This window comes from Babylonia areolata, chromosome 5 (genome assembly GCF_041734735.1).
Source record: "Babylonia areolata isolate BAREFJ2019XMU chromosome 5, ASM4173473v1, whole genome shotgun sequence".
Classification (NCBI taxonomy): Eukaryota; Metazoa; Mollusca; class Gastropoda; order Neogastropoda; family Buccinidae; genus Babylonia; species Babylonia areolata.
Window position 1 is genome coordinate 44,947,011 of NC_134880.1, and position 26,127 is coordinate 44,973,137.

At 45.3% G+C, this 26,127-nt stretch overlaps 2 protein-coding genes across 3 annotated transcripts in view; one reads left to right on the forward strand and one right to left on the reverse strand.

Moving 5' to 3' along the window:
• Positions 1–16,281, forward strand: part of LOC143282093 (ras GTPase-activating protein 1-like) — a 54,678-nt gene extending 38,397 nt beyond the window's left edge. Inside the window, exons 21-24 of one of the 2 annotated variants that reach the window (XM_076587579.1) lie at positions 1,938–2,026; positions 3,641–3,718; positions 5,933–6,070; positions 8,625–16,281. In XM_076587579.1, the coding sequence (XP_076443694.1) occupies positions 1,938–2,026; positions 3,641–3,718; positions 5,933–6,070; positions 8,625–8,699 (380 nt within the window). In that variant the 3' untranslated portion in view covers positions 8,700–16,281. The remainder of the gene's footprint in view (positions 1–1,937; positions 2,027–3,640; positions 3,719–5,932; positions 6,071–8,624) is intronic. The other variant, XM_076587580.1, reaches the window with a different exon arrangement.
• A 9,482-nt stretch (positions 16,282–25,763) lies between these two features.
• The window catches only part of LOC143282290 (uncharacterized), an 11,141-nt gene continuing 10,777 nt past the window's right edge, over positions 25,764–26,127 (reverse strand). Inside the window, exon 5 of the mRNA XM_076587890.1 lies at positions 25,764–26,029. Coding sequence (XP_076444005.1) covers positions 25,767–26,029 — 263 coding nt within the window. The 3' untranslated portion in view covers positions 25,764–25,766. The remainder of the gene's footprint in view (positions 26,030–26,127) is intronic.

A 26,127-nucleotide genomic window follows, 5' to 3' on the forward strand; every position in this document is an offset into this window, starting at 1 on the left:
TTCTGCACTGATGGAGATCATAATAATGATGATGATAATGACAATATCAGTGATAAGGACGATGCTGATAATAGTTTATAATGATGATACTACTACTACTACTACCACTACTACTGCTACTCTGCTACTACTGGTAAAGTGTGTTTGTGTGTGTGATTATATTTTTATGTATAAACTTTCTTAACTTGCGCTTACCCTACTCATCTTGACCTTCTTTATATTTTGTTTTACTATTTGCACATGGTGAACAGTGAATTTTTGTACCTTAGAACAAACAATAATCCAATCTTGAGCCTACGGGAAAAAAAAAAGAAATGAAGGAAAAAAGAAGATAATTAGCATGTACTTAGTAATGAATTTTATGCAGAAACAAAGCAAAACACTTACACACCAGTCATTCACACGTATTCATCTCTCTGATTCGAAGGGTTGAAAGACAAAACTTATGAACATGCGTAAATAGAAAGCTGAAAATAACTGAACGCCAGAAAGAGAGAGGGCACCATCAGGGAAGAATGAGTTTGGAAAGAGGTAGGTTTTAACTCTTTCACTGCCATAGGTGATTGTAGTCAGCCAGACAGTTCACTGCCACTGTTCACTGTTTGACTTTAGTGGACGTTGAGCAGTCAAGTTGAAAGGACCCTTCATCAGATTTAACAGAGCATGACAGCTGCAGCCAGTTTCAGGCGCAGTAGAACAAGGACTAACCTTTGCCTCCCAGACAAAGTTTGAAGTGAACAAGTCTGTTGCTTTCTCTTTCATTGGAGCTGTCATCTGGAACTAACTCCCTTATTCTGTCCGACACACTCAGTCTTTGTCTTCAATCAAATCAGCCCCCAAAACTCACCTTTTCCACAGTTGTTATCATTAGTTTTCCCGCCCTGTGTGTCTGTCTTCGATTGTTGGTGGGTGGAGAGAGGAATGGGGCTGTATTGGTATGAATGCCGGTGTGTGTGTGTGTGTGTGTGTGTGTGTGTGTGTGTGTGAGTGTGTGAGACCTGTTTATTTTGTGATGCATATAGGCAAATGAATGTTATAAAGTGTATCTGCATCAATGTAGGTATATGTAATTATATTTGTAAACGCTCTGAGCTCTCCAGAGATAGGGCGTCCAAATATTAATTATTATTATTATTATTATTTTGACATGAACCAAATTGTGTGACTTGAAGAATCGAGTTTGGGGAGTGTTGTTCACATGGAAACTTGGAAGTGAAAGAGTTAAGTCCAGACTTGAAAGAGGGAAGTCGTTCCAAGTGCTATGTACAAAGACAGAGAAAAAGCTGTTGCAGACTGTGGAGTGTTTGAATCTGGGGGAATTCTGTCGGGATTTTTTTTTTTACAATTATCATCCATCAAAATGGATGCATTTGATTTGCGTTAACTGTTTTCTGGACAAGGTTACTTCCCTTGTCATGTTTATACCAGGGACGCACCACCGAAACATGTATAATCAGCAATCATACAAAGGGCAAAGAAGTGAAGAAAATGTCTTTTTTTTTTGACATGCCAGTTTCACACAAAATGTGTCAGCACTTCAAAGAGTGGTTTAAATTTTTTTTTTTTTTTTTTTTTTTTTTTTGTCAGGATTTTTTCCCCCCTCTTCAAAAAACAATGTGGAGAAGGGAAATAATTTGACCATATAGTAAGGTGAACTGAACTGAAATACAGTACTGTATGTGTGTCTGTGTGTGTCTGTGCTGGGTATGTGTGACTGTGTATGTATTTATGTGTTCGTTTGTGTATGTATATGTGTGTGTGTGTGTGTGTGTGTGAGTGTGTGTGTGTGTGTGTGTGCTGGGCATGTGTGACTGTGTATATATTTATGTGTTCATTTGTGTATGTCTGAATGCATGGTGTGTGTGTGTGTGTATGTGTGCGTGTGTGTGTGTGTGTGTGTGTGTGTATGCGTGGTGTGTGTGTGTGTGTGTGTGCAGAGAACCCCTCAGAGACAGCGTCACGCACACTGAAGCTGGTGGCCAAAGTGATCCAGATGTTGGCCAACCTGGTGGAGCCAGGACCCAAGGTTCGAACCCTTCACTCCTCCATGGCAGCTGTCTACATAATTTATGATAATGATAACAGTACAGTTTTAAATGTACTTTCAAACATCTCAGAATGCTTTACAGTTATACGTCAGTCAGACAGTATCCACACAACAACACAGACACACACACATGCACACGCACACACACACACATGCACACACACACACACACACGCTCACAAAAACACATACACACACACTGGCACACACGCTGGCATGCATACTCACATGCACAAACACGCATGGACGAAATAAGTCTGGATCCATAGAATACAGATATCACTGCATCAATCCTTTCACTGCTGACATTCTGTTACTCTGGGTGCTGAGAACATTTCCAAAAAAATGAAAAAAAAATCTTGTTTGTAATCTTGGTTCAGTGGTATCTCTCAAACTATTGATTGTTATGATAGTAATAAACGTTTATACCTCACCATACTGCGTTTTTACTGTCTGCACTCTCAGAAATAACCATCGTAATGCGATTTAAGCATAATAGACACACAGAGACACACACACACACTCCAGTGATAATGGTTTGAGGCATCAGGGTTTGCTCACTCGAGGTGTGAATGGATACCTGACTTTGGTTCTGGAACATTTAAACAGCAGGAGAGGATAAGGCCCCCCCTTCCTGTGCCAAGCCCTAGACACAGTGGGTATGAATTCATTGCCTCTGTGGTTTTTGAAGGGATATGGGACTTTTAACCTTGTTGAAACCGGGATAGATCTTGAAAGAAAGAGCAGAGTAGGGCTCTGTGATGATGTCTCAAGCCTGCAGTTTTAGCTTCTCAAGGAGGTGTCACTGTGTTCAGACTGATCCATGTACTCCACACCACATCAGCTAGGCAGATGCCTGACAGTAGCATAACCCAAGGCACTTGTCAGGCCTTTAGTGCATGCATATACATTTGTGTACCTGTCAGAGTGGATTTCTTGTACAGACTTTTGCCAGAGGATAACACTTTTGTCACCATGTGTTCTTTTTCAGTGCACCAAGTGCATGCTGCACACAGAACCTCGGTTTATCCTCTTATCCAAATGACTAGGTGCTCAGTCATTTTCCATTCAGACTGTGGGGGTGAGAGCAGGATTTGAATCCAGTTCCTCATGGACTCTGTATTGGCATTGTAACTATTCTGCCACCTTGCTGAAGTCTGTAACATTCTCCACAGCAGCAGCATCTGAATTCCCATTCTTGACCATCCTCATTGAAGGATAAGAAAGTGGTGGCAGTGAATATTTGTGATGACCATGTGATGGTGGTGTGTGTTCACATACTGTACACGATGTGATAATGGTGTGTGTTGACACGCTGTACGCAGTGTGATGACCGTGTTAATGGTGGTGTGTGTTGACACATTGTACACAATGTGATGGTGGTGTGTGTTGACACATTGTACACAATGTGATAGTGGTGTGTGTTGACACGCTGTACACAATGTGATGGTGGTGTGCGTTGACACATTGTACACAATGTGATAGTGGTGTGTGTTGACACGCTGTACACAATGTGATGGTGGTGTGCGTTGACATGCTGTACGCAATGTGATGGTGGTGTGTGTTGACACACTATACACGGTGTGATAACAGGAACAGTTCATGGAGGCTGTCCATCCCTTCATCAGGAAGAACAGAGAACGCATGATAGCTTACCTCGATGAGTTGTCGGTGAGTGTGTGTGCATGTCTTTCCTTGTGTGTGTGTGTGTGTGGTTGTGGTTGTGTGGGTATATGTATGTTTGCTCCAGTATGTATGTGTGTGTGTGCTTGTGCTTCTTTTTGTGTGAGTGTATGTTTGTCCACTCGTGTTTCTGTCTCTCCGTGTGTATGCGTTTGTGTCCACACAAAAACACATTAATGCAGGAGAGTGTATTTTCGCTGATGTGACCTGCACGTTTATTACAGGTTTCTGTGTTAGTTGATTATTATCTGTAATAGTTAACGCTGTTATTCGTGGCAGTATTTCTGTGACAGTTATGTTATTGTCTGTAGCAGTATATATCTGTGACATTTATCTGTGACAGATATGAAATTGTTGGTAGTAGCATATATCTGCGACAACACGTTACTGTTTGCCGCAGTGTTTCTGTGACAACACATTACTGTATGCCGCAGTGTATCTGTGACAGCTGGTTACTGTTTTCTGCAGTGTATCTGTGACAGCGTTACTGTTTGCTGCAGTGTATCTGTGACAGCGTTACTGTTTTCTGCAGTGTATCTGTGACAACACATTACTGTATGCCGCAGTGTATCTGTGACAGTTGGGTTACTGTTTTCTGCAGTGTATCTGTGACAGCGGTTACTGTTTTCTGCAGTGTATCTGTGACAGCGTTACTGTTTTCTGCAGTGTATCTGTGACAGTTGGGTTACTGTTTTCTGCAGTGTATCTGTGACAGCGTTACTGTTTTCTGCAGTGTATCTGTGACAGCGTTACTGTTTTCTGCAGTGTATCTGTGACAACACATTACTGTATGCCGCAGTGTATCTGTGACAGCGTTACTGTTTTCTGCAGTGTATCTGTGACAGCGTTACTGTTTGCCGCAGTGTATCTGTGACAGCGTTACTGTTTTCTGCAGTGTATCTGTGACAGCGTTACTGTTTTCTGCAGTGTATCTGTGACAGCGTTACTGTTTTCTGCAGTGTATCTGTGACAACATGTTACTGTTTGCTGCAGTCAGTGTATCTGTGAGAACTGTTTGCTGCAGTCATTGTATCTGTGACAACTGTTTGCTGCAGTCAGTGTATCTGTGACAACTGTTTGCTGCAGTCAGTGTATCTGTGACAACTGTTTGCTGCAGTCAGAGTATCTGTGACAACATGTTACTGTTTGCCGCAGTGTACCTGTGACACCATGTTACTGTTTGCTGCAGTCAGTGTATCTGTGAGAACTGTTTGCTGCAGTCATTGTATCTGCGACAACTGTTTGCTGCAGTCAGTGTATCTGTGAGAACTGTTTGCTGCAGTCAGAGTATCTGTGACAACTGTTTGCTGCAGTCAGAGTATCTGTGACAACATGTTACTGTTTGCCGCAGTGTATCTGTGACAACATGTTACTGTTTGCTGCAGTCAGTGTATCTGTGTCAACTGTTTGCTGCAGTCATTGTATCTGTGAGAACTGTTTGCTGCAGTCATTGTATCTGTGTCAACTGTTTGCTGCAGTCATTGTATCTGTGAGAACTGTTTGCTGCAGTCATTGTATCTGTGTCAACTGTTTGCTGCAGTCAGTGTATCTGTGACAACTGTTTGCTGCAGTCATTGTATCTGTGACAACTGTTTGCTGCAGTCAGTGTATCTGTGAGAACTGTTTGCTGCAGTCAGTGTATCTGTGACAACTGTTTGCTGCAGTCAGTGTATCTGTGACAACTGTTTGCTGCAGTCAGTGTATCTGTGACAACTGTTTGCTGCTGTCAGTGTATCTGTGACAACTGTTTGCTGCAGTCAGTGTATCTGTGAGAACTGTTTGCTGCAGTCAGTGTATCTGTGACAACATGTTACTGTTTGCTGCTGTCAGTGTATCTGTGACAACATGTTACTGTTTGTCACACTGTATCTGTGACAACATGTTACTGTTTGCCACACTGTATCTGTGACAACATGTTACTGTTTGCCACAGTGTATCTGTGACAACATGTTACTGTTTGCCACACTGTATCTGTGACAACATGTTACTGTTTGCCACACTGTATCTGTGACAACATGTTACTGTTTGCCACACTGTATCTGTGACAGCGTGTTACTGTTTGCCACAGTGTATCTGTGACAGCGTTACTGTTTGCCACAGTGTATCTGTGACAACATGTCAGTGTTTGCCGCAGTGTATCTGTGACAGCGTGTTACTGTTTGCCACAGTGTATCTGTGACAACATGTCACTGTTTGCCGCAGTGTATCTCGGAACTGCGGACGGGCATGAGCGCCATGTCACCGGGCGACATTGCCCGGGAGCTGGCGGTGATTCACCAGCTGTGCGTCTACCACATGGGGGAGCTGCGAGACCAGTCGGACAGACAGGTGACCTTGGGTGTATGTACATCAGGGCTGGCTGCGGGTGGACGTGCCTGTGTGAATCTGATCCACAATTGTTGTTCATTTCCTGAGGGGAAAGGCATAACTCATTCAGCCCTGGGGTGTTTGCATCCTCGGCATGATTCCATGTGCCACCATATTGTTGTGGGGGAAAATAACACGGAAAATGTACTGTTTTTCCTGTGGATTACATGTGGACACATCCAGAAACAGTGCAGAAGTTAGTTCCTTTTCCTTGTGATTTATGCGATTGTAGGAATGTGAAAACAGTTTTAATGTGACAAATTTTGATGCCAGAGCAGTGCTCAGGCGCAGGGCTGAATGGGTTAAACAAAGATGTTATACCAATAAAATGAGTATCCCATATGGAGGATTGTCTTTACGCGTAGGTGTGACAGTGTCAGAATAAAAATTAGATTTTCCAAAAAATAAGACTTTGTATTTGTCATACTGCCGCATTCACTCAACTCGAGCTCACACGACAGATAGACTCACACACAATGTTCAAGTTCAAATGAATAAAGTAACACAGCCACACCATACAGGAAATCTTCCCTTTACAATAAGCACATTATGACAACCAAACTTAGTGTCATGACAATATTGCTAGACGAAGATTCTCTTCTCAAGAAAACAATACTCCTCTTCCAGCACAGCACACATTGTGCATGAACTTTTGTATTTCTTTGTAGTTTATGAGCGTAAGTTGCTGTACTTGTTACTTGAATGGTTTGATATTTTCTTTTGATGTCATGTTTTAAATCAGTACATTTTTTGCTTTGTGTATTCATATGTATATAGCTCATATTATGAGTGTGTGTGTGTGTTTGTGTTGGTGTAAGTGTGGGTGGAAGTTTGTCTGTGTGGGTTGTGCTTTGACAAGAGTATGTGCGAAGCTCTGAACGTCCATGAATATCTGAACATCTGCACACCCTGTTACATAGTAACAAGGATGGGTGTGCAGGTTATTCACTTCTGTTCATTTCCCTTGTGTCTTGAAATGTTATATTCTTTTCACCTAAATATATTTTTTTTTACCTGATGATTTATCTGTGCTTGGTGATCAGAGAAGGGTGTTGTACTGGTTATCCATGTGTTTTTTTTTGTTTTCACATCACATTTATTTGTGGACAAGCATTTCTTCTTCTTCTGCGTTCGTGGGCTGCAACTCCCACGTTCACTCGTATGCACATGAGTGGGCTTTTATGTGTATGACCATTTTTACCCCGCCATGTAGGCAGCCATACTCCGTTTTCGGGGGTGTGCATGCTGGGTATATTCTTGTTTCCATAACCCACCGAACGCTGACATGGATTACAAGATCTTTAACGTGCGTATTTGATCTTCTGCTTGCATATACACACGAAGGGGGTTCAGGCACTAGCAGGTCTTCACATATGTTGACCTGGGAGATCGTAAAAATCTCCACCCTTTACCCACCAGGCGCCGTCACCGTGATTCGAACCCAGGACTCTCAGATTGACAGTCCAATGCTTTAACCACTCGGCTATTGCGCCCGTCATTGACAAGCATTTGAATGAGCCAGAAGAAATATTTCCTGTTCTGATAGTTTGAAGCAGACAACAGAGTGCTCTGAAGTGAACTGAATTGTTCACCCTGGCACCAGTCACTGTCCGCGTCCTGTCTTGTGCTGTGCGTGTTTTGAAGTGAACTGAATTGTCCCCCTTTGCACCATTCACTGTCCCCCTGTCCTGTGCTGTCCTGTCCTGTCCTGTCCTGTCCTGTGTTTGTTATGAAGTTAACTGAATTGCCTCCCCACGCCCCCCCTTCCCCCCCCCCCTTCCCCCATACGCCCCCCAGCACCATTCACTTTCCCCCTGTCCTGTCCTGTGTGTTTTGAAGTGAGATGATTTGTCCCCCGCTGGCACCATTCACTTCGCCCCTGTCCCGTCCTTTCCTGTGCTTGCAGAAGCAGACAACAGAGTGTTTTGAAGTGAACTGAATTGTTTCCCTGGCACCATTCACTGTCCCCCTGTCCTGTGCTGTCCTTTCCTGTCCTGTCCTGTGTTTTCCTGTCTGTCCTGTCCTGTGTTTTCCTGTCCTGTGCTGTCCTGTGATTGTTATGAAGTGAGCTGAACTGTTCCCCGGGCACCATTCACTGTCCCCCTGTTCTGTGCTGTCTTGTCCTGTGCTGTGCTGTCCTGTCCTTTCCTGTGCTGTGCTGTCCTGTCCTGTGCTGTGCTGTGCTGTGCTGTGCTTGCAGTCCTCCATAGTGAACTGAATTGTCACCCCTGGCAACATTCACTGTCCCCATGTCCTGTGCTGTCCTGTCCTGTCCTGTGCTGTCCTGTCCTGTCTTGTGCTGTCCTTTCCTGTTCTGTCCTGTGTTTTCCTGTCCTGTCCTGTCCTGTGATTGTTATGAAGTGAACTGAACTGTCCCCCGGGCACCATTCAATGTCCCCCTGTCCTGTGCTGCCCTGTCCTGTCCTGTCCTGTGCTGTGCTGTGCTGTGCTTGCAGTCCTCCGCAGTGAACTGAATTGTCCCCCCTGGCACCATTCACTGTCCCCCTGTCCTGTGCTGTGTGTGCAGCCGTCCCTGCGCCGGCTGATCGCGGTGACGGAGGTGCTCACCAACCACAAGAAGCAGTACCTGGGCGACACGTGACACAGGTCCTCCCCCTCCCCTCCCCCCCAACAACCCCCCACCTTCTCACCGCCCACCACCACCACCACAGTCACCACCACCACTACTACTACTACTACTACTGCCCAAGAGACCTCAGTCACCGTGGAGACTGCCGCGTCTCCTGTCTCCAGCAATACTACTGCGCCACTACCACCACCACCACCACCCTTGTCTTCTCTACCTGTGCCATAGACTGTGAGGTGTGTGAGGGTGGGTGGTAGGTGGGGTGTGGGGGGTGGGGCAGTGTGTGGTGGGCTGCCTCTCACCTTGGGGAACTGTTGCCTGGGGGGGATCTTTCCCAGGGGGAAATATTCAGCTTAGGGGAGAACTTCACCTGCAAGAGCCTTCACCTGGGGGAGTCTCAACTAGGGGGCTGGAACCTTCACATGGGGGAACCTTCAGTGAGGGGAACCTTCACCTGAGGGAATCTCAGCTGGGAAATCTTCACCTGGGGGAACTTTCTTCCATGGAAATCTTCACCAGGGAAAATCATCACCTGGGGGAATCTTCACCTTTGGGAATCTTCACCTGGGGAAACTTTCATCCAGGGAAATCTTCACCATGGGAAATCTTCATCTGGAGGAATCTTCACCTGGGGGATTCTCACCTGGGGGAATCTTCACCAGAGGAAGTCTCACCTGGGTGGAAATGCTCACCTGGGGGGCATGGGGTGGCGGTGGGGGGGTGTCCAGTCCTGACACCACCCTCACCCAGCTATCACTCTTGGGAGAGAATAGACCAGAAGACTTCTTTGGAGAAGACAGTGGATTCATTTGCAACTTGTGTGTGTGTGTGTGTGTGTGTGTGTTTATGCATGTGCGTAAATCTATGAGTGTGTGTGTGTTGTGTGTGTGTGTGTGTGTGTGTGCATGCATGTGTGTGTGTGTGTGTGTGTGTGTGGCCATTATCAGCAGAGGTGCCAGCATCTGTGGCGTGTTCTTTCTGCAGTTCCGGACACACTCCTGACAAGCGTATTCTGTACCCGTACCCTGAAGAAACCTCTCTGTGCAACCAAACATGTGGCGGCAATATACATAGAGACGCCCTGGCGTGATGGCCAGCTTCTGTGGTTTCAGGGTTATTTTTTTTTTGTACCACTGTTAGCACAAACTTGTCAGAGTCACACATGTGGGTTTTCTTGCTATATGTGTGTGTGTGTGTGTGTTTGTGGGTGCGCAAAAATACAGTCTGCACATATGTGTAACCATTCGGTCTCCTCCTTCCCACCGCATCGGGGTTTTTTGTTGTTTTTTTTTGTTTGTTTTTGTTTTTTTCTCCACTTTGACAACTGTTGCAAGCGATACAAAGGTGTGTTCTTTTCATGACTCTCCAATAACTGAAACTGTTCTAGTGGCCATGTGATTTGCGTGCCATTGGAAATAAGTGAACCAACTGTTAGTCAGTGGTTTTTTGGGGGGGCTGGGGATGGGATGGATGCATGCTTCACTAACCTTTAATTAAATTTCATCCCCCCCCCCCCCCCCATGGCCCCTCCTGGCCCCCTCCCCCCATTTGTGTGTGTATGTAGGTGGTGAGGTTTGAACCTGGTTCTCTGTGAGAACAGTTGTTTTACCGAGTGTCGTTGTCACACCTTGCCAGCAGATATGTGTGTGTGGACTGTGATTCAAGTTTGTCCTGTGTGTTGTTTTTGGCATCTGTGACCTGACCTGTCCTTACCTGAGGTGTGGGAGGGGGAAGAAATGACTGTTGTCATGGTGACACTGAGGTGTGTACACACAGACAGACAGGTGTGTTTGTCATGTGGGGGAGTGTCTGAAGGACTGGTTTTGCGACAGGAGTTTGAATCCTTGGTGATTTGTCACTTTGTAGGTGTGTGTGTGAGTGTTGCGAATGTGTGTGAGTGTGAATTTTCTTTGTGTGTGTGAGTGTTGTGAATGTGTGTGAGTGTGAATTTTCTTAAGTGAGAGTGTGTGTGAATGGTGTGAATGTGTGTGTGTGTGTGTGTGTGTGAGGAGAGCAAACACAGGAGTGTCACGTGCCATTGTATGTAAAGCAGTATGTGAACAGAGCATGACGGAACTGGTCACTGGTTGTAGATGGGAACTGGCGTTGTCTGTGTGCCCCATGATGACGCACCGCTGAGAGGAACGACAGGCAAGCTTCTCTCCCCATTATCATCATCATTTTCATCATCAACATCATTATCCACATTATCATTTTCATCATCAGCATGAACATCGTCATCATTATCCACATCATCATCACCAGTACCACAGCCTGACGCTCTGTGCAACAAGGGAGGCTGACAAATCTTTGGACACTTTACTTTCACATTGTCTTTTTTTTTTTTTTTTTTTTTTAGTATAGCATGTTCTTTTGAAGATGGCTTATATATATATATATATATATATATATATATAAACTTTGTACTCTCTTTGTCTTTATGACGCCAGTTATTTATTTGATGATTTCCTCACCCCGCGAGAAGGGAACAGTTTTAAAAAAGAACCATAACAGAACTGCCCACAACTCAGCTAAGTATAGCATGTCACTTTTTGGTGGTGTTTTTCTTTTTTTTTTCTTTTTTTGATACTTGCTTGGCAGTGGGTTTATTGTGTCTTGAGCGGGGAAGTAAGGTATGTGTGTGGGGGTGGATGGGTAGTGGAGGGGTGTATATTGTGCCCTGGTACACAGTGCAGGGACCACCAGAAAACACCTGTGAGTGGAACAACAGTAACAACAACCACACATGACTGCCCACAGAAAAGAAAAGCTGAGACCACAGATAAAATGCAAACAACAACATCAATAACAAAATCTGTTTTTTATTCTCCTTGGTGATCACTACTTTTAGCAGTGAAAGCTCAAAGCTCCCTTTGAAACACTCTCCCCCTATGCACACACACACACACACACGCACACATGGTGCTAAGTCACATGCTGAGTGTGGTCAGTACACAGCACTCCCTCCCTGTGTGTGTGGTCAGTCCCTTACCGCCTGGTGGACAGTGGTCAGCAGTGTCGCGTCAGTCTGTCACCATTTGTGTGTGAGACTTGGTCACCAGACACAGACCCTCCACCATCACTGGACAGAAAAAGCAGTCAGAGTGCTCCAGGGTCTGCTGAGTTCTCTATGTCTCTCCAATGTTTGCTGGTGTCACCCCATCCTCTGTCAACAAGTCTGAGGTCTCTCTGTCTCTCCACTGTTTGTTGGTGTCACCCCATCGTCTGTCAACAAGTCTGAGGTCTCTCTGTCTCTCCACTGTTTGCTGCCAGTTCTTCATGGGCTGTCCCTTGTGTTGGGTGTCAGGCAGCCTGCAGTACCTGTCTGTCAGGTCGCTGTCAGTGACAGTCATGCAGACAACAGTGACATTCGCAGAGAACTCCTCATGTCTGTGTGAAACAAAAACCTGGCAAGAAAGTGTGTGTGTGTGTGTGTGTGTAGGGGGAAAAAAGCAAAGAAAGAACACCGTTGAAAAAAAGCACACTTGGAAGATGTGTTCATGCAAGAATATTGTTTTGATCATTGAAGGAGTGAGTGCGATGCATAAGTGAAATATGTGGGGATAGATTTGTGTGGGTGCGAAGTATAAATGACAAAGAAAACTGCTAGGAAAACTGGGTGGAAGTCTTTATGAAGAATTTTTTTGAACATTTTTTTTGTTTGTTTTTTTTGTTGTTGGACTGTTGAAGGAGTAAGTCAGATGTGCGTAAGAGAAATTGTGAAGAGGGTGGTGGGTGTGGGTGTGTTAATGAGATTACAGTCGCCTTTTGACGTGTTTTAAATGATGCGAATAGTCACCACCAAGCCCTCCCTCTCTTCAGACTTCGATCACGTCACCACAAGACATCTACCTTACTGTCACACAGTGTCAGCAGCATCATGTGTTCATCACTGACTGTGTTCGGGGACAAGGTGTAATACCGCTATGGCTGATTTTTTGCTGGGAGAGCGGAACGAATTGTGTGAAAAGTGTTCTTGGAACAGATGCACTGCTACAGTATGTTTACGGCAAGGAGAGCAGAACAAACTGTGTGAAAAGTTTCTGGGAAGAGATGTTCTGCTACTACAGGACATACAGCTGTGACTAGGAGAGCTGGACAAAGTGTGTGAAACAGGTGTACCACTAAGGCACATTTATAGCTGTGAGAATGAGCAAACCATGTGAAAAGTGTTCTGAAACAAGTGTACAGCTAGGGTACATCTATACTATAGCTAGGAGTGTGAACAAACCATGTGAAAAGTAATCTTGGAACAGATGTACCATTACAGGACATTTATAGCTAGAAGAGCAGAACAAACTGTGTGAAACTTGTTCTGAAACAGATGTACCGCTAGGGTACATCTATAGCTGAGAGTGGAACAGACCTGTGGAAAGTGATATCGGAACAGATGTACCGCTACAGGACATACAGTTAGGAGAGCAGAAAAAACTGTGTGAAACTTGTTCTGAAACAGATGTACCACTAGGGTACATCTGTAGCTGAGAGTGGAACAAACCTGCGAAAAGTGATATCGGAACAGATGTACCGCTACAGGACATACAGTTAGGAGAGCAGAACAAACTGTGAAAAGTGATCTTGGAACAGATGTACTGCTACAGTACCTTTATGGCTGGGAGTGAGGAACAAACCATGTGAAATTTTTTTGGGGGAATAGATGTACCGCTACAGTACATTTATGGCAAGGAGTTTTGAACAAACTATGTGTCAGAAATAATGTTCTGGGAACAGATGTATCGTTGCAGTATGTTTATAGGTAGGAGTCCGGAACAAACTGCGTGAACATTGTGTTCTGAAATACTTTTCTGCAGAGATTGCAAAAAGTTAAGGACCACTTCATAAAAGCAGACAGATTTTCATAAAATGCTTTAAAAAATCAAGAAAGATTTAAATCATGCAGGCAGTGAGCAGGCTGTACCACTGACCTTTCATTGAAAACACGGATGGCTGTTTCAGGCACACATGCACTGCAAACAGCTTGGAAAATTCATTTGGAAAAAAATCCAGTGCTTCAGCCAAACATAGCTACTCAATGGTTTATATAAACCATTGCTTTGGATTTTCATAGTAAGAAACAGTTTTGCTAGAAAGCAACTCTCAGGTTATGAGTGATGCTCATAGATTTAATGCATACACCACTGTTGACTGGCCGAAAATCAACAATCATTTCACCATGCCCCTTGTGAAAAAAAAATGGTGTGAGTTCCCAAGTGGTCCTTAAGTTTTTGTGAACCCTATATGTATAGATGTGAGGTGAGGGAGAGAGAGAGAGAGAAGTTGACTGAATGAAGGGGAACAGTGTGTACGACCTGGAACCAGGTCTGTGGGACAGGAACACCATCACACACAGCAGAGACGTGAAAGACAGAAGTAGGAAAGACCAGGGCTTCTGGTCTCGTATCACAAACCATGGGTGTCCCAGGCACTCTCTGTCCATAACTTCAGGGGTGCCTGACTACGTTCAGAGAGTCTCATTTGTTGAAAGTAGAGTCCAGGGCTTCTAATACAAGTCTAGGGTGTCCCAGGCACTCTCTGTCCATAACTCTAGGGGGCGCCTGACTATGTTCAGAGAGTCTCATTTGTTGAAAGGAGAGTCCAGGGCTTCTAATACAAGTCTAGGATGTCCCAGGCACTCTTTGTTCATAGGTCTAGGGGGTGCCAGACTACGTTCAGAGAGTCTCATTTGTTGAAAGGAGAGTCCAGGGCTTCTAATACAAGTCTAGGATGTCCCAGGCACTCTCTGTCCATAACTCACTCTTGGGGGTGCCTGACTCTGTTCAGAGAGTCTCGTTTGTTGAAAGGAGAGTCCAGGGCTTCTAATACAAGTCCAGGATGTCCCAGGCACTCTCTGTGCATAACTCACTCTAGGGGGTGCCTGACTACGTTCAGAGAGTCTCGTTTGTTGAAAGGAGAGTCCAGGGCTTCTAATACAAGTCTAGAGTGTCCCAGGCACTCTCTGTCCATAATTGTAGGGGTGCCTGACTACGTTCAGAATCTCTTTTGTTGAAAGGAGAGACCAGGGCTTCTAATACATGACAAGTCTAGGGTGTCCCAGGCATTCTCTTACCTAAACTCTAGGGGGTGCCTGACTACGTTCAGAGAGTCTCTTGTTTAATACTGCACATATTATCAGATCCTCTTTGTCACACATGTACAAAGGCAGACACACGTTCAAATTTTTGTCCAAATCGTCAGGTTTCTAGGCCCTCCCCAAGAAGTTGTGTAGGAGAACAACTCTTCTTTGTAGCAGTCGATCCCAGAGTCTCCCTCACACGGTTTTCATTCACACTTTTTAACTGTTAGTTCTTGGAATGTTGAGAGTCCTCCAGGGACCCACTCAGTGAACATGTAGCATGACCTTTACATTTTCAAAGCATCAGGGGCACATGTCAGTGTATTAACAGGGGCCCTGAAACGCGGATCATCAGTGTGTGTGACAGGATGAAGGGACGTCATTGGACACCAGGCTTTCTCTGTCACATCGTGTGAAGCAGTCGGATGTAGGCTGCGTTCGTCAGACACTGATGCCTGCAGGGTGTGCGTTTTGTCAGTTTCCATGAAATGGATGGTGGGGGGTGAAGGGGGTGGGAGGGGTGAAGGGAGTTTCGCAGTGACATACCCCCTGTTTTTCCTTCTCACACACATCAGTATCTTCACTGTGGATGCAGCACAACCAGACCTGAAGAAACATTTTAGACAACACACACTCTGACACTGTTCTTCATGAGTGTTTGTATTATTATTATTAGTGCTTCTGTGATTTTTCTGTTTTTATTTTTTTCATCTTTCAAATGTTCTGTTCTGTTTATTTATGACTGACGGTGAAATTGTTTTGATTTTTTTCCTTTATGGTTGACTTCAAAGTGTTTGTGACATTCATGCCCATGGAATTTTTTTTTTTTTAATCTTTATTTATTTTTGTTTCATGCACAGCAAGATGATTGCAAATCATGCAATGTTTTAAAAATCTGCCATGCAGGTGTGATTTATATATATATGTGTATGGGTGTGTGTGTGTGTGTGTTCATTTGTGTTGTGTGAGTATACTTGTGTGTGTGTATGAGCATATGTGTGTGTGGTGGTGGTGGTGGTGTGTGTGAGTTTGGGTGTCTGCATTTATGTTGTGCATGTGTGCGTGTGTGTGTGTGTATATGTGTGTATATATGTGTATGTGTGTGACTTAATGTGTGTGCATGTGTGTGTGTGTGTGTGTGTGTGTGTGTGTGTGATGGATGCCTGTTTGGATGAAAGCCTCAGAGACGCTGAGAACGAGGAGATGCTGTGATTGTCTCACACTGCATGATGAAATAATGTTTTGTATGGCTTGCACATTTTGTTTTTTGTGTCTGTTCAGTTCTTATTACCTGCACATTACCTGTTTATTGTTGTTGACAACAAAGTGAAAGTCTGTGAACATGACAATTGATAATATTCATGCATATGTAATGAATATGCATATTTGTATAAGTGTATTGATGTGTGTCACCAGGCTGTCTTTTTGAATGTTCATGATTTGATGTCAGAACTCTGTGTGTGTTTGGAGGGGAGGGGGGGAGGTTTTTTGGGGGGCGGGGGGGGGGGGGGGGGACGGCGGACGGGGAGGGGGGGAGGGTGATGTGCATGAGAGAGAGAGAGGGCGTGTGTATGTGTGAGTGTATATGAGAGAGAGATAGTGTGTGCATGGATGTGTGTGAAAGAGAGAGAGTATTTGGATGTGTACTTGGATGTGTGCATGCGTGTGTTGTGAGTTCCAATGTGAATATATATATATATATATATACATGAGAGGGTTACAAATTACATATGTGGGATTGACTGTGTGTGTGTTTGTGTGGACAAGTGCATGTGTGCATGATATATAGTTTTGGGGAGTACAGCTGTGTACAAGTGTGTGTAAACATCCAGCATGTTTATCTTCATTGATCACAAACCATCCATTAGACATGGGCAACTCGATTGATTTTCAGTGTCAGTCTCAGCGTTGATGCCGTGCTTATGTAGACAGAGCTGTGTGTCTTCCATGGTGACATAGAGCTGTGTGTGTTCCATGGTGACATAGAACTGTGTGTGACCCATGGTGACATAGAGCTGTGTGTGTCCCATGGTGACATAGAGCTGTGTGTGTTCCATGGTGACATAGAGCTGTGTGTGTCCCATGGTGACATAGAACTGTGTGTGTCCCATGGTGACATAGAGCTGTGTGTGTGTTCCATGGTGACATAGAACTGTGTGTGTCCCATGGTGACATAGAGCTGTGTGTGTGTTCCATGGTGACATAGAGCTGTGTGTGTCCCATGGTGACATAGAACTGTGTGTGTCCCATGGTGACATAGAGCTGTGTGTGTGTTCCATGGTGACATAGAGCTGTGTGTGTCCCATGGTGACATAGAGCTGTGTGTGTCCCATGGTGACATAGTGCTGTGTGTGTGTCCCATGGTGACATAGAGCTGCGTGTGTGTTCCATGGTGACATAGAGCTGTGTGTGTTCCATGGTGACATAGAACTGTGTGTGTCCAATGGTGACATAGTGCTGTGTGTGTCCCATGGTGACATAGAGCTGTGTGTTCCATGGTGACATAGAGCTGTATGTGTTCCATGATGACATAGAGCTGTGTGTTCCATGGTGACATAGAGCTGTGTGTTCCATGGTGACATAGAGCTGTGTGTGTTCCATGGTGACATAGAGCTGTATGTCCTATGGTGACATAGAGCTGTGTGTTCCATGGTGACATAGAGCTGTGTGTGTTCCATGGTGATATAGAGCTGTATGTCCTATGGTGACATAGAGCTGTGTGCTCCATGGTGACATAGAACTGTGTGTGTTCCATGGTGACATAGAGCTGTGTGTTCCATGGTGACATAGAGCTGTGTGTGTTCCATGGTGACATAGAGCTGTGTGTGTTCCATGGTGACATAGAGCTGTGTGTTCCATGGTGACATAGAGCTGTGTGTGTTCCATGGTGACATAGAGCTGTATGTCCTATGGTGACATAGAGCTGTGTGTTCCATGGTGACATAGAACTGTGTGTGTTCCATGGTGACATAGAGCTGTGTGTGTTCCATGGTGACATAGAGCTGTGTGCTCCATGGTGACATAGAACTGTGTGTGTTCCATGGTGACATAGAGCTGTGTGTTCCATGGTGACATGGAGCTGTGTGTTCCATGGTGACATAGAGCTGTGTGTGTTCCATGGTGACATAGAGCTGTATGTGTTCCATGATGACATAGAGCTGTGTGTGTTCCATGGTGACATAGAGCTGTATGTGTTCCATGATGACATAGAGCTGTGTGTTCCATGGTGACATAGAGCTGTGTGTTCCATGGTGACATAAGCTGTGTGTCCCATGGTGACATAGAGCTGTGTGTGTTCCATGGTGACATAGAGCTGTGTGTGTCCTATAGTGACATAGAGCTGTGTGTCCCATGGTGACATAGAGCTGTGTGTTCTTCTTCTTCTCTTTTCAGACTCGTATTTGCCAACACAGTGTCCTTGAGGGTCTGGGTTCGGTTCCAGCTCTCGCCCTTTCTCCCAAGTTTAATTGGAAAATCAAACTGAGGGTCTAGTCCTTCGGATGAGACGATAAACCGAGGTCCCATGTGCAGCACGTAATTATGTAAAATAAATCCCCTCCAACAGGTTGGCGGGTTTGAAACTCCGTCACTGTCCAGCTTTACTCTGCCCCACCAGTGGTAACCTGTCGCTTCCATTGCCTTGGATTTGGTTTGTAGCTGTTTTGTTCACTGGCAAATCACGTACCCTTCTTAGAAAAAAAACAACAACATACAAAACAACAACAACAACAAAACTGAAAAAGAAAGAAAAAAGGCGTGCTGTAGCGTATATGGGCCAGTCCGCACGCTTTGACGCTTCCTTGAAACTGAAACTTGAAACTTTTTTTTCATTTTTTTTTTCAGAGTCTGTGCTGTGATTGCATCGTTGATTTATTTTTCCTTTTTGTATTTGTTTTTATTTGTTTTGTTTGTTTATTTATTACGTTAAAGTGTGCTGAGTTCTGTTGAAGTGGGTGATTGCTGATGTGTTGATGTTTTGTTGTGGAGTTCACAGAGTCAGGTTGTAGCTTCGTTGAACGTATCGTGAATTGGGTTTCAGCCTTGCAAAGAGTGAAGGTCCCATAGCTGTGTGTGTGTGTGTGTGTGTGTGAAAAACTGTACCGTTACAAACCGACACCAAACAGGGAGTTTAATTCAAAAACACACCCTTTCTGCCAGCAAGTATATTTGTTTTATGATACAAAAGTGAGTTGTTCTACAGAATTTTACCAGAAACAACCCTTATTTTGCCGCGGGTTCTTTTATATGCGGCGCTAAGCGCACGCTATGCACAGGATCTCGGTTTATCTGCAGATCCGACAGGCCAGCATCCAGATGACCACTCAAGGTCTGGTAGAGGAGTGAGTAAATTCCCCGTTTGTATAATTATGGGTTGGGTGGGAGGAGGGCTGGGAGAGTGGGGTGGATTGGGAGTCACTGTTCAGAGTCTCCAGTGGTTGGGTGACCTCCGGGAGGCCCGATGATGGGACTTCATTGAGGACTTCGGACTCTGGGACTGAGACATAGAGCTATCCTTGAGGACTTAAGACAGTGGGATTGATACATAGTTCCCTATGGACTTCAACCAGTAGGATTGACACATAGTCCCCTGTGGACATCAGATAGTGGGGTTGAAATGTAGTTCCCTGTGGACTTCAGACAGTAGACAGTGGGATTGAAACACAGTTCCCTGTGGACTTCAGACAGTAGACAGTGGGATTGAAACATAGTTCCCTGTGGACTTCAGACAGTGGGATTGAAACATAGTTCCCTGTGGACTTCAGACAGTAGACAGTGGGATTGAAACATAGTTCCCTGTGGACTTCAGACAGTAGACAGTGGGATTGAGACATAGTTCGCTGTGGACTTCAGACAGTAGACAGTGGGATTGAGACATAGTTCGCTGTGGACTTCAGACTGTAGACAGTGGGATTGAAACACAGTTCACACCCGAAAACGGAGTATGGTTGCCTACATGGCGGGGTAAAGACGGTCATACACGTAAAAGCCCATTCGTGTGCATACGAGTGAACGTGGGAGTTGCAGCCCACGAACGCAGAGGAAGAAGAAGAAAAAGAAGAGACATAGTTCCCTGTGGACTTCAGACAGTAGACAGTGGGATTGAGACATAGTTCCCTGTGGACTTCAGACAGTAGACAGTGGGATTGAGACATAGTTCCCTGTGGACTTCAGACAGTAGACAATGGGATTGAGACATAGTTCGCTGTGGACCAGACAGTAGACAGTGGGACTGAGACATAGTTCGCTGTGGACTTCAGACAGTAGACAGTGGGATTGAGACATAGTTCGCTGTGGACTTCGGACAGTAGACAGTGGGATTGAGACATAGTTCCCTGTAGACTTCAGACAGTAGACAGTGGGACTGAGACATAGTTCGCTGCGAACTTCAGACAGTAGACAGTGGGATTGAGACATAGTTCGCTGTGGACTTCAGACAGTAGACAGTGGGATTGAGACATAGTTCGCTGTGGACTTCAGACTGTAGACAGTGGGATTGAAACACAGTTCCCTGTGGACTTCAGACTGTAGACAGTGGAATTGAGACATAGCTGTGGACTTCAGACTGTAGACAGTGGGATTGAAACACAGTTCCCTGTGGACTTCAGACAGTAGACAGTGGGATTGAGACATAGTTCGCTGTGGACTTCAGACAGTAGACAGTGGGATTGAGACATAGTTCGCTGTGGACTTCAGACAGTAGACAGTGGGATTGAGACATAGTTCGCTGTGGACTTCAGACAGTAGACAGTGGGATTGAGACATAGTTCCCTGTGGACTTCAGACAGTAGACAGTGGGATTGAAACATAGTTCCCTGTGGACTTCAGACAGTAGACAGTGGGATTGAAACATAGTTCGCTGTGGACTTAAGACAGTAGACAGTGGGATTGAGACATAGTTCGCTGCGAACTTCAGACAGTAGACAGTGGGATTGAGACATAGTTCGCTGTGGACTTCAGACAGTAGACAGTGGGATTGAGACATAGTTCACTGTGGACTTAAGACAGTAGACAGTGGGACTGAGACATAGTTCGCTACGAACTTCAGACAGTGGGACTGAGACATAGTTCGCTACGAACTTCAGACAGTGGGACTGAGACATAGTTCGCTACGAACTTCAGACAGTGGGACTGAGACATAGTTTCTTTTGAACTTAAGTTCAGACAGTGGAACTAAGACATAATTACTTGTGAACTCAGACAGTGATATTGATACATAGTTCCCTGTGGACTTCAGATAGTGGGATTGACACATAGTTCCCTGCACAGTGGGACTGAGACATTGTTACTTGTGAACCTCAAACAGTGGGACTGAGGCATAATTCCTTGAGGGAGGGAGCTGAGAAAAACCGACCAGGCAGGACTGAGTCGGCCGTAATTTGGGTGAGAGGCTGATACCGTTTCCATCGCCACAGTGTGGGCGTAAATCAATACATAGATAAACTTCACAGTGAACATGAAATACGAACTGGGGTTTTTCTTATATTTCGAATAAGCCTCCCGTAATAAAAGAGAAACTGTTGACACGTAATAAAGGGGCATAACAAAGATTTTAATGATAACGTTAAAGGTCCCATAACCACACATAGCCATCAGGGCAGTGAATTCATATCCACTGTGTGTGGGGGCTGGGCAGAGGAAGGCGGGGCCCAGTCCTCTCCTTCCGCCGTTTTACCCTGTCCCAACTGAGATCAGGTTCCCATTCATACCTGGGTGGATTCAGGAAATTCAGAGTAAAGCGCCTTTCAGAAAGGCGACACACACAAAAAAAAGGCATAGGCATCGCCTACATGGAACAACACAAAACGTATGATCATGCTCCCACATTGCAATAAAAACACTTATTGATTCTTTCTTTCATTCATTCATTCTTCTCTTTAGCATTGTCGGCTAGCTTGACCTTTCCCTGTCGGCCAAGGCACACACACGCACACACACACACACACACACACACTCACGCTGCGTTTTATTGTTCTACTTTTGTCACAAAATCTTTTGTGTGTGAAAGTCGGGCTGCTCTTCTAGTGAAAGTATGTAGCCACAGATCAGAAGCACCAATATTTTTTCCCTTCATCATTCTGCCTCTGGGTGTACTTGCTATCTTATCAGATTTTAGCCAGGGACAACAGCCCTTTTGTGGCCGTTGATTCTACTTAAGTGCACTATGTGCATGCTGCACTCGGGGCCTCATGTCATTTGAAAAGCTGACACCCAGACTACCACTCAAGGTCTAGTGAAGGGAGTGTGTATGGGGGCGGGTGGGGGGCGTGGGGGTGGTAGAAATATCGGTCCGTATGTTTCCACATGTGATGGGGTTGAGGGGGGGTGATAGCAGTATCACTGTGAATCGTTTTCATTGTGACTAGCCACGAACTAAGAGCAGAGGAACGACGGGGTTGTGTGTGTGTGTGTGTGTGTGTGTGCGCGCGCGCGCGCGTGTGTGTTTGTGTGTTTGTGAAGTGTGGCTCTCTCTGCTTCATTGTCAACGTTCAGCGCTTTGGTTCGATTTCGGTTTTTTGCTGACTTGCAAACATTTTATACACAAGGTGCTTAGTGAAAAAATAACATGCATTTTTTGTTGTTGTGTGTGTGTGTACACAGCAGTGTGTGTGTGTGTGTGTGTGTGCGTGTACACAGCAGTGTGTGTGTGTGTGTGTGTGCGTGTACACAGCAGTGTGTGTGTGTGTGTGTGTGCGCGTGCGTGCGTGCGTGCGTGTGTGTGTGTGTGTGTGTGTGTGCATGCAAGTTCTTTTCGATATTGTGTGTTTCACAGACTCATGATTTGTCGCTAAACATGTTGACAGCCAATTGTACAACACCCAAGACCAGAAGAAACAATTTTGGTTCCCATCGTTCAGGTCGTATTAATTTGCTTTCCTTGATTAGTGCACGCTGGGGGGTGTAGGGATGGGAGGAGGTGGGGCCGGGGGGGGGGGGGGGGGGGGGCCTGTGGGTGCGGAAATGTTTGATCAAACCTGTATGTAAAGATGCAACACCGAGAAAATGTTTGATCAAACTTGTATCATGTAAATGCAACATGGAAAAAAAAAAAAAAGAAAAGAAAAAAAAAAGATGAGACCTGACATACTGTGATTGCAACATCAAGTAATGTTTGATCAAACCTGCGTGTACTTTTTTGTTTTGTTTTTTTTGCAACATCGGAAGAACGGTTCCTATGATGATCATCGTCGCACACAGTGGGGTTTCTACTTTTACATCCGTGTGTTATGGTCACGTGTCTGGTCACGTGTTATGATCACATGTCCTGGACGGGCACGTGTGCTATCCTCCCCTCCATGTATGTCTGTCCCCCCCCTCCCCCTCCCCCCCCCGCCCCCCCGGGAGTGATTTTAAACGTCCTGTCTGTCGGTATTCATTGATGATCATGATGTAGTCATTACATGTATACTTTATGATCTCTGATATAAATTAATAAATAAAAGAAAATCAATGAACAGTGTGTGTGTGTGTGTGTTTTAAACCGGTATAATTACGTCAGTATTGCCAAAGATGTGTGGAATGCGCACACGGTATGTCTGTGTGTGTGTATGCGCGCGCGCGTGTGTGTGAGTGTGTTTGCATGTGTGTGTGTGCGCGTGCGTGTTTGTGTGTGTTAGGCCTCAGTTGAATCACAGGCAAAACCTCAGCATTTTAAAGATTTAGAACAGAATAGAATATCTTTCCTACCAAGTGTACCGGGGTCACAAGGAATGTTGGGGGAGGGGGGGGGGGGATAGTACATATTAAGGTACGAAAATGCTATGCTAGTGGCATCTTCAACTGATCTGTTAGCTCCATCGGCGAACTGAAAGGGATCAAAAGATGGAGGAATGCAGGTTTTTAGGAATTGCAGAATCAAGCGTTCAAATGTTTTCATGACGACTGATGTTAAGACTACGGGGCGATAATCATTAAGACAACTAAGTTGTGCTTTCTTTGGAACAGGAATGATTGTTGATTTCTTAAAGCAGTGTGGCACCACACATGACTGAAGGGACATGTTGGATTTGTTAGTGAAGACACTAGATAGTTGGACTGCACACTTCCTCAAAAGGCCTAGTGAGAAGTTGTCAGGGCCAGCGGCTTTTCTCATTTTCAGACGACTGAAGTGGCGTCGGTTAATATTGTCATGAAGGGTAACACATACATTACTATAGTTGACAAGACACTACAACAATGTTAACATGCAATGATAAAAAATAAAGCATCAGAACTTTCAGAGACAGACTTCTTCTTTTGCGTTCGTGGGCTACAACTCCCACGTTCACTCGTATGTACACGAGTGGGCTTTTACGTGTATGACCGTTCTTACCCCGCCATGTAGGCAGCCATACTCCGCTTTCGGGGGTGTGCATGCTGGGTATTTACTTGTTTCCATAACCCACCGAACGCTGACATGGATTACAGGATCTTTAACGTGCGTATTTGATCTTTTGCTTGCGTGTTCACACGAAGGGGGTTCAGGCACCAGCAGGTCTGCACACATGTTGACCTGGGAGATCGGAAAAATCTCCACCCTTTACCCACCAGGCGCCGTCACCAAGATTCGAACCCGGGACCCTCAGATTGAAAGTCCAACGCTTTAACCATTCGGCTATTGCGCCCTTCGCCCAGAGGCACACAAAAAAAGGCTACTGATGAATGGTTATCACTATCAAAAGAAATACCGAGAGAAGGATTATCTACTTCGTCTTCTTGTTTTCTTTGGCTTTCTCTTCACTCTGAAGAGTCCGTGGGGCGCCGCACATTGCATCACCAGATTCCTATACGTCTGTCTGTTGTGTATCGTACGTCTTCAGATTTTGCTTCCGTTTCCTTCACTCATGTCTGGTGGTGATAAAAGTATTTAAGATTTCAATTTTTTTTTAAAATGTGGCACATGCCATGGATAGATCATTGGCCAGGAAAGCTGAAGCCAACTGGACGCCATACTGACACTCGTATCCGGCCGTCAGTCCGTTGAGAAGTCGTCTGCTAACTGGCGGTAGTTTCTGAACTGTAAACATGTATCTTCGATGAAATCGTGTTTACTTGCCCCCACGACATGTCAAACGTTGTGTCTTGATTGGTATCTGCCAAATACGGGAAAATAGTGCAGTGACACTGGTGCAAACTTGCTGTGGAGGCGCACACTAGATGGTCAGCTTTACTAACGCCGCGAGCAAGTGGAAGCTGGCCGTGATGTTGTCATCGTAGCCAGCTGAGTGTTCGGGTTCATATGAAGTTACCGCTTCACACTGTACTGACACGAGTGGCCAAATGGCTGATTGAACACTTCCGCTGGCTTCAGTTAGCAAAGGGGCTTAAAGAAGGCATGCACTATCCACCTATTTTTAGATCAGTGGGCACATGCCCACAAGTTGGGGCACAGAGGATTTAAAAAATCAACACAATCAAAACCACAGCTAAAATTATAATGTGTGCATCAAAAGTAAGATGCTAAAATGCCTCTGTCTTCATAAAATTGTAGAAGTTCTTATGATTTTACTGTCTTGACAGAACCAGTTTGCTTACAGAAAGCAAGTCACAAAAAAAAGAGAATAAACAGACTTTGGATATAAACTAAATAATTAGTGGGTACCAATATTTTACGAATCTTAGAGATTGATGAAAATGAAATTGATCACTTGGTGAATATCAGAATTTCAACGCGTGCGTGCGTGTGTTGTGCTATGTGTGTGTGTGTGTGTGTGTGTGTGTGTGCGCGCGCGCGCACGCGCGCGTGTGTGTGTATCTGTGCGTGTGTGTGCGTGCGTGTGTGTGTGTGTGTGTGGCTGTGTGTGGCTGTGTGTGGCTGTACCTGTGTCTGTTACTTCACCCGTAACATGTACACTCCACGCCACCCCCCATTTTTTTTTTTTTTTTTTCATTCACCTTACTTTTTTTTTTCTTGCCAGGGCAAGTCTTCTCACTGCTGCGGCGCGGGGTGGGGGCTTGGGTTCTTTCTTTCCCGTGGCAGCAGCAGCAGCAGCGGCAGCAAGGCATTGTATGTCAGTCAGTCAGTCAGTCAGTCACGCACAGAGCCTCTGGTAGTAGTTGAGGTTGTTTGCCGGGTCGCTGGGGGTCCAGGCCTCGGGGACGTCCAGCGGGGTGAGGGAGGAGGTGGAGCACTGGTTGGAGCTGTAGCGGTAGTCCAGGGAGCGGCACGTGACGCTCGTCACGCACAGCGACACACATTCCCGGAATGACGTCTTCAGGGCCAGGCTGTTGTGGCCGTAGATGAAGTAGAGCGGGTACTCCACCACCCGGCTCTGCAGCTGGCTCTGGGAGCAGTCTGGGTGGGTGTCATCAGGGGAGTGGGGGGAGGGGGGACACACAGCATGAACACGGCACACAGAATGAACACAGCATGAACATAGGATGAACAGGGAA